The following is a 12657-nucleotide window of genomic DNA, read 5'->3' as shown; positions in this document are numbered from 1 at the left end:
AACAAGAAGAAGAATGTTCAGTGATTTGTTATGGTAAGAGAATGCGGCTTTTTATTTATAAGTATATTATAAGGTCTTCAATCTTGGGGGTCGACATTTCTAGATTATTTTTTTTAAAAAAAATAATAAATAGAAAGAAAAGAAAGTTATATTGATACTATTGCTTTGTTGTAATTTCGTTGATTTTTTCCAGTCATAGATCGGTGCTGAATATTTTGTCAATGATGCGTTGGCTGGTCAAAACCTGTAGCAACCGTTTGAATTTAATTATTGTGGCTAAAGAAATTTTTTTAGATGCATGTACGAATTTTTCTAAGTGGCCATCATGGTGTTTGACGTGGCGTGATTTTATTGGCAGTTCATAGTTTAGATCGACGGCTGCTAACACCAATAATATAAGGAAGTAAAGAGCAAGTCTTTTAACTCTTTATGCTTGGTCTGGAAATTACAACTAAGTACACGTTGTACAAAGTGAAAAAAATAAATTATTATTTAATAATTTTTAATTATTAATTTTATAAAAAGAATATTGCATATGAATTTTTATTTTATTACAAATGGACCATTAAAGCATTTTACACCTATATTTTTTATAATCAAATTTATCCAATAGAATTTTGAAAGTTGAGAATTGATTTTCAATATTTTAATCCCGCCGCTTTGGGTGGGTGGTCTTCTGTATTGTATTGTATGTGGTGTACGTTTAAACCACACTTAACTGGAACTTTCAGAAATGGAAGCAATGGTGGATAGTGGAGAATATATATGGCCGAAAATAAACATAAGTTTAGTTTCGACATTTTTTTATTATTACTTCCATTATTTTTTTTCATGTTATTTTCTAGTCTAAATAATTAAAAATTAATATATTACGAATCTAATATTTATTTAAAATTTATTGTTGACCAATAAATTATTATATATATAAAATAAAATTTTAATTTTAAACATTTATTTAAATAGAATCAACTATTCACTCGATTAACTCAATTTAATTATCTTTTCATTATTTGACCCAACTATGCAAGCGTGTACAACAAATTATACATATATATGGTCGGCCACCATGTCTTTAACCCACTTTCTTTTTTGGGCATTGTGCGTATGTTTATCTTTTTGTCCCTAGATTTCAAAGATTAAAGTGATGATCGAGGTTAGGTTTTGAATAATTGAATTCAAACAGAGGACTAAAACTAAGTTAGCAGAAGTTTTAGGACCGAAATTACCAAAGTGACGAATTTCAATCATGATATATTGAAAAATATATTTTTTTATGCCTAATTTTTTTCTTCTATTTTATATCTTCTCGATGTTTATGTTATGCAATTTTTTATCAGATGTTTTTTTAACTAAAAATTTAAAACAATCAAGTAGAAAAGAAAAATAAAATTTTAAGGATCGAAAGTTCTACATGTTAAAAATGCGATCTCAACATTGTGTTTATCATGGTATCCACTACTATGTTTGCATTTCGCAGGATCAAGTGAAAATCAACGCGCCACTTCCAAATTATGATATCTCTGACTTTAAGCACCAAAGGATCTACACATCCAGCATTATCATGAGAATTGTTAATAAGAATGAAAACCTTCAGACAATTCGTTTTGCAAATCACATCTCTTTATTCCAAGTCCCAAACCAAAAGAAATTCTCTTTAAATAGAAAACAACTTTTCTTGAAGAATATTGTAGCTCTCTATTGTTTCCAAATAGCATCGTCGTCAATTTTCGTTCCAGTCTCTGTTAACACAGAAAAACCAATTTTATCCCCAAAAACAGAGTAACTAGCATCACAATTGATCTTAAAAGTACCCATCGAATGAGGAACCCAAGAGCAACTAATTATAGAAGGAATATAAACTCGTTGTAATTCGAAGACATTCTAAAACTCTTTCTCAAAGGCTAAAGTCATACGAGCCACTTTAAAAGGAGGGCAAAGCTTATGATAGTTAAAAATCTCATTGTTCCTAGTTTTATAAATCCATCACAGACCAGAAAAAGATCTAAAAGGATGCTCTTTGTTATAGGGCAAGAACCAATTCTTCAAATCAAGAGGATGACTAAAAATTTCTAGAGTCTGCCAAATAAACTGAGCTTTCGGACAATTCTAAATACAGTGAAAAACTGTTGCCTTGCAAGTCAAGCAATTAGGGCAACTATCTGTAGGTGAAAGGTCTCTCATGAGATGAAAAACAACCGTGGACAGTGGCTTTAGCAGACAAAGCCAAGCCAAGAATTTGATCTTTTCTGAAACAAACTGACGCCAAAGTCAAAGCCAGATCCCTCTATCCTCCCATCCAAACATCATCTTGTAGAACCAAAAGTAACCATTATGGGTATCATAAACCTTAGTCGTCCCACCAGATCAAATTCAACCTACTACTGAACCCACTTGCATCCGGATTGTAGAAGAGAATACTTTCATGCAAAACCTGGTGAATCGGAGAATAACCTTCTCAAGGTGCCACTCTCCAACCAACCATAGATTTAAAATCCGGAGATCTGAATAAAAAACGTGAACATAATCCATCTTATTACATAGCTGCCCCTATTTCCTCCATTTAGAGAACCAAAAATTCTGGTCTAAATTCCCAATGCACCAATCAAAACCATCCTTCAAAATATCCTAAATTTTACATAGACTTCTGCAAACATAAGATTCGTTATTCGTAGAATGGCTAAAAGTGTCATCCAGAGAAAAATGATATTTAGTTGCCAAAAGTTGAACCCAAAGCTTGTGGGGATGATGGAAGAGTTGCCAAACTAGCTTTCCAAGAAGAACAACATTAGCACAAAACGGATCTTGTATTCCCAGATCACCAAACTTCTTTGGAATGACCAACACCTTTCAACTAACAAGATTTAGCCTCCGACCATTGGCTTGACCTTTCTAGAGAAAATTTCTCATCATAGATGTTATAGAATTTATTATCCCTTTGGGAAAGAGAGACGCTTGTATACGGTAAGTAGGAATAGCAGCCACAACCGAATTGATTAAATAGAGCCTCCCCACCCTGTTGAGTAAACGCCCTTTTCAGCTGGCTAGCCGTCCTCAGATATTATCCAGAACCTCATTAAAAGATGCTCGAGTCACCTGAGAATGAATAAGAGTAATTCCGAGGTATTTGCCCAAATTTTGGATAAAACGAATGGAGGACACCCCAGTAAAAAAAATTTTAGTCGCTGAAATATTACGAGAACACAACGCTTTAAACTTTTCCGCATTAATCTTCGTCCCAAAAGCTTTACAAAAGCTCTCCAATGCTGCCATTATATTTTGAACTTGTTGTTTCTCCGCTTTACAGAGGAAAAGTAAATCATCGACAACCATTAAATGGGAAATTCTCGAACCCCTCCAGAAATAGCAACCGGCTTCCACCTCCCCATAACAACTTGATGGTTAATCAAGCGGGACAGTCTCTCTATACACAACACGAAAAGATATGGTGACATAGGATCTCCTTACTGAAGATCCCGTCAAGGAGTAAAACTGTCTAATCTATTGCTATTCCAGAGAATAGACAAAAAGGATGAAGTGACACAGCTCATAATCAGCTTGACTGTAGGAATAAAAAAATCAAATTTTATGAGGGTCTGCTTTAGAAACCTCCAATCAACTCTGTCATACGCTTTCTCTAAATCAATCTTAAATGCAGAGTTCCTTTCTTCGACTTAGTCATTTTCATGAAATGAAGAACCTCTTGCGTTATAATAATGTTGTCCGGTGCTCCCCTTCCAGGAATAAACCTCTTTGGAGAGGGTCAACAATATCCGTAAGTTGAGGTCAGAGTCTATTGACCAGAACTTTAGTGATGACCTTGTAGACCACATTACAGAGACTAATAGGTCTAAATTCTTTCATCGATACTAGTTAATCCACCTTTGGAATTTGAACCAGAAGAGTCTCCATCATCCTTGAATCAATAGTACCCCCAGAAAAAGCTTTCCTAACCATATTTCAAATATCTGAACCAGTAATCTCCCAATATTTCTTGAAGAAGTAAGCTTGGAAACTATCCGGACCCCGAGCCTTAAAGGAATTCATGCTAAAAACAGCTGACTTAACTTCCTCCATAGTAACAGGTGCAGTAAAATTACAGCAAGCTTTCTCATTTAGAGAAGGAAATCAACCTCCTCTGTTTGACAGAATAAACTTTTGTAGAAAGATTCAGCTTCTAGGCTAAAAACATCCAGGTTCATCTCCCATACACCATCCTTGAGAAAGAGACCATGAATCTTATTTATCTTCCGCTGCATAAGTGTCTGAACATGGAAGAAGCTGGTATTTCTGTCCCCGAACTTTACCTACTGTTTTCTGGATTTTTGAAACCAAAGAAGTTCTTCTTGTACAAGAGTGTTATTATAATCCTCAATCAACTGTTGTTCCTTTTGACGCATGAAAGCATCTTCCCTCTCTTCTAAACGCTTCTGAAGATAATTAATTTGATGCTCCAATTCATATTTTCTAACATAGATGTTACCAAACAATGTAGAATTGAACTCAAGAGAATTCTTCTGCACCTCCGAAAGCTTTTCTTGCACCCCTCTAAAGCCAGACCACCAAGAGTGTTTCACAATACCTTTGTAACCAGGGTAAGTATCCCAAGCCATCATAAAACGGAAGGGTTTGTTCCTTTTCGGTTGCAGGTGCCCTTTACAACGGACTAAAATAAGACAGTGATCAGACTGCAGTTTATTCAGTATTTCTGCATAGGCCTCAGGAAAAAGAGATAACCATCCACTATTAATACAAATCGGTCAAGCTTTTCGCCACCTCAATGTTGTTTTTCACCCTCCTGTACCAAGAAAAACGTCTTCCAACAGTCTTCAAGTCAAACATAGCATATCCCCTAAAGAATTGGAAAACTGATTAGTATGTCTACTCGAAAAATGACAATACTCAGCTTAATAAGAGAAAAAAATCTCATTAAAACCACTAAGGACAATCCAAAGAAGACCTTAAAAAGACGAAGACTAAGCTACTAGGTAATTCCAAAGAAGACCTCTAGTATTATGTTGAGAACTACCATAGATACTACTACACCTCCAAACCAAATTTTCAAGCTGAACTTCGATTGTGATACACTGATTGCAAGCATCAACTAATTTGCAACAAGTACCTTACATTGAAGAAAGGAACCAATACCACTCTTATGTCGAACTGCTTCTTCTATACTCACAGTATAGTAACCAAGTCTTTACCAGAATAGTCTTAAATGTTGAAATGGAGAATGGGTCTCAATCACTACTAAAAAAACAGGTCTAAATTTTCTAACAAGCTCCTTAGAATTTATCTGGGCTAACTTATTATAAGCAGCCTTAATATTCCAAACTAAGATATTTAAAGTATCCATTAAATAAAATTGATAAGAGAATATCAAGAAAAAGGTCAAATTAACTTGCATCACCAACCTCGGTAGAAGACTTGTCCCATGGAACGGATCAACTTGGCCTTCCATGCACCACTGCCTTCTGCTTTATTGATGATGCATATTTATCCCGAGTCACAATCAACGACATCAGTAGCGGCGCAGCGCAATGCTCTCTGTACCTTCTTGCTCCCCCTCCTTTTCAAATATTGATGCAACGCCAAACTCCAGAGCCCCACTCACAGGAGTCAGTGGCGGCACTACTATCTTCTCCGGCTGAATCACAGCTGGACTCTCAAGGGCCAAAGCATCCCCCACCACACTTCCAACTGGCGAGTTTTGCAAGGATGCCAGACGTGGACGTTTCCTGATGGACGGCCTTATAGTCGCTGGCGTATGGGTAGACGATGGCGCACGCTGCTGGGTTGCCTCATGTCTGACCCGGACTCCCTACTCCCTTGATCCTCATGAAAGCTAAGGTTTGGACTTTTGGTAGCCACCCAACCCAAAACATGTTTGACTGAAACCTTGGGCCTTCATTGTTAAATTGTGGCCCAGTTTAAAATTTTGTTTCTTCAACACCTTATACCAGTCCACTTCCCCCTTTCCACATACCTCCTTGACATTGGTCCTGTTTTCATACACGGAATCATCTTCAGATTTTACACGCAAAAATTAGTGTTATTTTCCTTGCCTAAATTATCGACCGGATCAACAGTTTTTCTTCCACCTAAATTTTGAAGACAAGCGTTTTATGTCATTAAAATGTTAAAACTTTTATTCTTCACTTTAATAAAAAAAAATATTTTTTTTATTTTCCATAAGTGTTTTATAGATAAGTTTGGATTTAATTAAACTCTTTTAAAAAAAAACTTAAGGTAAAGTACTAAATTGGTCCCTTACGTTTAGGTGTAATCTTGTTTTGGTCCTTAAGGTTTAAAGTGTTCTATTTGAATCTAAAAAAAGTTTCATTTAGTTTCAATTAATTCCACCGGTGAGGTCAAAGTTAAATAATTAACGAAATGTCTTACGTGACAGCGGTACAAGAATAAGGTCGATGACCTGGAGAACAAGTATAAGCTCTAAAGGCACAAAATCAACTTTGAATGCATCAATACATTTATTTATCATTTTCCTTAGTTCTATAGAAAATATTTTATTTAAATTATAATAAAAATAATAAATAAATGTATTGATGCACCCACAGTTGATTTTGTGCCTCTGAAACTTGTACTTGTTCTCCAAATTATCAATCTTGTTCTTATATTACTGTCATGTAGGACATTCCGTTAATGATTTAACTTTGACCTTACGATGAGACTACATTGAAACTAAATAAAACTTTTTGGATTCAAATAGAACACTTTAAACCTTAAAGACCAAAACAGGATTACGCCCAAATATAGGAGACCAATTTAGTACTTTACACGATAAATTTTTTTTTGAAAGGAACATATGCAACATGTGCTTCATATGGAATATTGTGTGAAAATGGTAGTGGAAAGCCAATACCTGTAGCAGATGAAATCTTACATAAAAATAGTGGTGAAGAGCCAATGTTTCTAGTAGAAACAAAATATTTTTCGCAGAGCCAATAATGAAATTAGCATCAATGGTCTCTTTTATTTTAAAGTCAAATTTTTTAATGAATGATAAAATAACTTTTGAGAAGGAAGAAGTCACATTTTTCTACTTCTTCAAAAGCTCTCAATTAACTTTTCAAAAAGTTAAAAACTTTTCTAAAAAATGATACCAAACACTTGTAATATAACTTTTCACAATCCAAAAGTAAAAAAAATTTGCTACTTTCCAAATTAAAACAGGCTCTAATTCTTTTAGAGTGTACTAATTAAAATATGAGTAATTATCCAAATCAGCAAAGGATTTTAAAAGGGACATTTTAATCTCTAAGAAAAATTAATATACAAATCAATTTCTAAGGTTTTACTTCGGTAGACAAATCAGTTCCCAATTTATTTTTCAGTAGAGTAATTACCCAAGTCTGTCCCCAAGAATTTTAAAAGCGAATATTTTAGTCCCCGAAAAAAATTAATACGCAGATCAATCCCAACGTTTTTTTCTGTTAGACATAACAGTCCCCCATCTATTTGACTTTTACTATATGTCAACCTTTATTATTATTAACTTAAGTTTGTACGTGTGGACGATGATACTAACATATTAATACACTCTTTTCATTAGAAACAAGTAAGATAAATAATAATGTTTTAAAATCTAAATTAAAATATTTTTTTAATACAAACATAATTTTTAAAATAGGACATTTTTTAATTATATTAAATACAAAAATATCAAATAATTTCAACCTTGAATTTTTTATAAAATAATCTCTAATAATTTTATTGATTATTATTATTATTGAGTGACTATATATAAAAATTTAATGAATAAAGTTATCATTATTTTTGTCAAAAATTACAAGAAATTATGGTACAGTATTATTATTGTATAATTAATAATAATAATAATAACAATAATTTTACTTTATTTTTTTTGGATGGAAGACTATTAATGTCTAATAGAAAAAAAAATTTAAGATTGATCAGTGTATTAATTTTTTTGGAAATTAAAATATCTTCTTTTAAAATTTTTAAAGACTGATCTAGAGAGTTATTCTGTCAAAAAATGAATTGAAAACTGATTTGTTTCTCCAAATAAAATCTTAAAAATAATTTTGTATATTAGTCTAGTTAAAGTATCTAAAACCTTTTCCCAAGGTAAGAGTTAAATGCACATGTTATGCCGATAATGGCAGTAATTGACGATCAAGTCAAATTATGAACAGAAGCTTTATTTCAGATTATATAGCTAGCTAGAGGAGACGTGTGAAACTTGCTAGAGATGAGTAAATGGAAGACACTTTGTTTGCATCCTTCAATTTATGTGTCTCTAAATAGAGAAATAGTTAGGGTTTCCAGCCAGGATGCCATAATAACTTGGAAACATGGTTATCCTTTTTGGACTAAGCTCTTCAAAGTGAGTTTAACTTCCTAACGACATAAAAATAAATAAATAAATGAAACTATCCACTCATATGTATTCATCCATTTTATTCATATCTAGACTCTTCAATTATTCATCTTTAGACTAATAAAATCAATGCACCCAACACTTGCCCATGAGCGAAAATAACAATTAAAATTAGCTATGAAAATCAATTACTATATATTTTGTATATAAATATATGTTATTTAATTCATTTTCAATGTATATTTTATATTAATAACTAATTTTAGTATCTAATTTTAATATACACCTAACATGATTAAAAATAAAACTATCTAAGCTGAGAAATGGAGTTAATTACCTTGAGAAACTGAGATCAACTCAAACCATAAAACTTATTCACTCTTTCTTCTTTTTCAGCTTAACAAAAGGAAATATTTGCGATAAAAAATTGTTTCGCCACTCTTATAGGTTATAAGGTGTTTGTTGCTCTTCTTAAAATAAATATTTGCGATGAAAAATTGAAGAAAAGTCTAAGATTTTTTTATTTATAAATATTTTATTTAGCAATCAATAATAGATATCTAAACAGGCACCACAAACAAAGGCGCAAGCCCATTCTGTAGTGAAAAAATAGTTTATCAAGGAACCAGATCGAGTGGTCAACTCACTCGTCCGCTTAAGCCAGCGTCGGAGGTTTGAATCCTGCCTTGTGCATGCAGTAACCCATTGGCCATTCGCAATGGATTAGTCATTGACCTGTCGGACTGGTAGATACCGTGGGCAAAAAAAAACCAGGTTGTACAAAACAATGGCCATTTTTCCATTCTGTGGAAGATACTAGTCATCTCCCCAAGCCTCGTCCCTCAACTTTTGCCTGGTAACAATGCGGTCCCTCCTGGCATCCTCTTGCTTTCTGTGTTCTCTGGACCCAGATCCTACCAACGGTAACTTTAATCCCATGCCATGAGCAATCAGCCGCTGTGCTGCTTGGGCAGATGTTTTTGGTCGTTGCCGTGGTGGTTCCAAGTCTGAAACAAGAAGGAAACAAGAAAACCATGGCATCAAGACAAGGATAATTCATCTTACCCCTAATTGAGGAACAAGTGCTCATATTAATTGAATGATTTTGATTGAATGACAGTCAAGAAAAATTTTTCACTACTAGTGACAATCTAATGCTGCCTGACTGCCTGTTTTAACAGAGTCTAATAGTTATTTATTATTTTCTTCAATTGGAAGTGAAAATCCACTTAAACTAGAAATGTGCAAATGGAGTCAATTACCTTTAGTTTTAATTGAACCAAGGAGTGTATCATCTTCACTAAGTATCCTTACATTGAATGGACAACGAATACTTTTTCGAGCCTCAAGTGCTGCAATACAAAATATTTCATATAAGTTGCCAGGAAATCAAACTAGAGATCAAGCATGGAGGGGCAGGGGAGAGAGTAGAAACAGGAAAAATTGTTCACAAGAATGGAAGGTGGTGTCGATTCCAGCGTATCTTATTCTTAAATATTGATGCATGAAAATTTTATGATGGTACTGCTTATGGTAAGAAATAATACTAGAGTCAGGAAACTATGAAATTACCAACTGAAGGTGTTTGGAATACTGCAAGAGCAACTGTATCATTAACCCAGCGAATCACAAATCCACGATCTTTGAAGTCCTCAAAAAGCCTCTCCAGTTCGATTGTCCTTGTACTTGGTGGAAAGTCAGCCAAAACAAGAACATGTGCAGTCCCGTATTTTGCTGAATTGAAAAAAACAATAGTTAAAATCTAATCTCTTCCAACACACTGCCCCTAGCAGAAAGGATAAATTATCTTTTAAATGAAAATGAATCTTTGATCTGATATATTATGAGAATTCATAACCTCCTAGCTTCACCACAGTCCACATACAATTAGATTTGATACAAGAAACGCAGATCTTACACTAAGCACATAACCAGTTATTACAGTTCAATCGAAATGTCAGGGGTCATTGCTTACCGTTCTGTACAACTTTTTTATCTTCTGAATTACAGTGACTCCCTTCATCCTCAACATCGTCGACTGAGCTATCACGTAATTGATCACTATAAAGTTCATGTTTTTCATAAGAAAATGTTCCTCTTCCACGCCGCTTTGGGGCTGGACTCTTAGAATTCTCCAATTTAAGATTTGATACTCCAGCTATACAATCTGAGGATACTGTGGGCAGTAACTCATCAGGCTTGCGATCTGCCATTGCTTCCCAATCTGTGACATTTCATAATATCATTCAAATTGCACGATTTCAATAACTAACATCATTAATATAACATATAATATGATCAGCTTCTACAGGAAAGGAAGTCAATGACATAACAAAAAGAAATATCTATTAGAAGATATATACTTGGTCCCTCCCTCCCCCAAGAAAATAAACCCGTCAGGAAAAACTAACAATAACTGCATGGTATTCCCAAATGCCTACATCCATCGATGAGAAGAAAAACAAAATTCACTATCGTAATGAGATTTAAGGATTCAGATAATGCATACATGGTCTCTAACCTCTAACTCCTACAGAGTTTAAGGTTATCACAATCTCAACATTGACCTACATATTTATAAAGCATGTTAGTGTTTTCCCTATAAGTTCATTTTTGCTTCTGTTATGACACTGTTCACCTACCCAAATGTTCTTTCTTTAATGAGAGTCACGCACATGCTGTTTCATTCTACCTCTTCCATTCTTTTTGGTGCCTCCCTCCCTTTTGTCTTCACTTTAATTTTTGCCAACCAAACAAAGAATTACCAGTTCACTCTTTGGCTTCCCTTCAATTTTCTAGTTCACAAATGTCACTATGACAGCACAATGCACTTTTCTCTTAACGTTACAATTATAGGCCAATATGACAATCGTCTCCATCAACTGTTTGCAAATGCAATATTTGGATTGGGAATAATATTTAAATGTACAAATTGCACAATCATAAATAGAAACATCTTCTTTAAGGTGAGATTGTCTCTAAAGTTAAAATTAAGGAAGTTAAGCTTCCACCTTAAGTCATTGAGTGGATTATGACTGTGATGCTACACCTCAATTGATTCTAAATCTAAAATTAAGCAACTTAACCAAGAACTAATATATAAACAAACAATTGTAATGAAGAATTGTTATCCAAGATAATGAAAATTGAAAACATACCATCGTCTGAAGAATCATTGTGAGGGGAAGTCTCAGCAGGCAATTCCGCATGCTTCTCATTAAGCCCTTCAGAAGATAAAAAATAAATAAATAAATAAAGAGAACTAATTCCGATTAACATAGGCACATTGCAACCAATTTTTGCAGGAAAATTTACGCTACTTTACCACGATCCAAATCCCCGTTAAAGTTAGAATTGTTTAGGAATCCCTAATTTAAGTGTCGCATTTCAAACGGAAGAGGAAAGAAAAAAAGAAGGTACTTTTGTTGCGTTTGTTTGATGAGAGAAGCGCGGGTTCTAAGTTCATCGGCTTTGAGGGAGAAACCCTTGGATGAGTAAAGTGTGGCCAATTCGGTGAGAGCGGAGGCCAATTGGAGCTGCGTGACGATGGAATCGGAAGGGTCTTTTAGGGTTTGGAGCTCAAGATTTGAGATCACCGATTCGATGAAAGCGATGGCGCCGTCGGTGTCTCCGGCGGCGGCGAGGTCCTCCGCGGCTTCGCTCCAGTTTTGTGGTGGCTGTTCGAGTTTCTCCATTTGATTTTGCTTCCTTCCAAATTCCAACCCAGTTGTGAATTGTGCGCTTAATTTTAACTTCTTCGGAGATTTGTTTTTTCCTTTTCTAAATAATTCTGCTTTTGTTTTTGGTGGTTTTTATTCGATGTGTTTTGCAAGAAATCAAGAATGAATAGTATCCTGTCGCAGAACTTTTTAATTTTGATATAGAGTAAGTTAGGGTGTATGCATGGTTATGGGGTATAGGATGTTTCATTGGGCTGTGATGATTGTGCCAAACAAATCGAACAGTCTGATAGGAAGAAGAATAATCGGACGGTTGATTACAGGAATCGTATGGTATATAAATAGACCGTCCGATTTACATACTGAACTCCACGTGGCTTGCATACAGGCTGCAACGCCCCCAGCATTGGCTTTCTTGGCTTCCATTTACCATTCAGTAGTCACCCTCCCTCCCCGTCACTTTCACTCTCACTTGACACTTCACTCTCCTGAGGCAGCTGTTCCTCTAACATGAGGAAATGATTCCTCTCTAATTTTTTTAACATTTAAAAAAATAAAGTACAATTTTTATTTTTAATTTTATAAATAAAACTAAAAGTAAATATAAAAAAAATAAAA

The 12657-nt window shown here is 34.4% G+C and overlaps 1 protein-coding gene across 1 annotated transcript; it reads right to left on the bottom strand.

Annotated features, from left to right (window-relative positions):
• Positions 1-8856: 8856 nt before the first annotated feature.
• On the bottom strand, positions 8857-12184 carry LOC107477645 (uncharacterized). The gene is given in 6 exon segments (XM_052258635.1): positions 8857-9366; positions 9622-9711; positions 9932-10093; positions 10335-10583; positions 11518-11583; positions 11685-12184. Coding segments are annotated over 6 exon segments (1128 nt in total). The 5' UTR covers positions 12055-12184; the 3' UTR covers positions 8857-9175.
• Between the last annotated feature and the right edge of the window lie 473 nt (positions 12185-12657).

The sequence above is a fragment of the Arachis duranensis genome, chromosome 3, assembly GCF_000817695.3.
Source record: "Arachis duranensis cultivar V14167 chromosome 3, aradu.V14167.gnm2.J7QH, whole genome shotgun sequence".
NCBI lineage: Eukaryota > Viridiplantae > Streptophyta > Magnoliopsida > Fabales > Fabaceae > Arachis > Arachis duranensis.
This window is presented reverse-complemented; position numbering and strand designations above follow the sequence as displayed.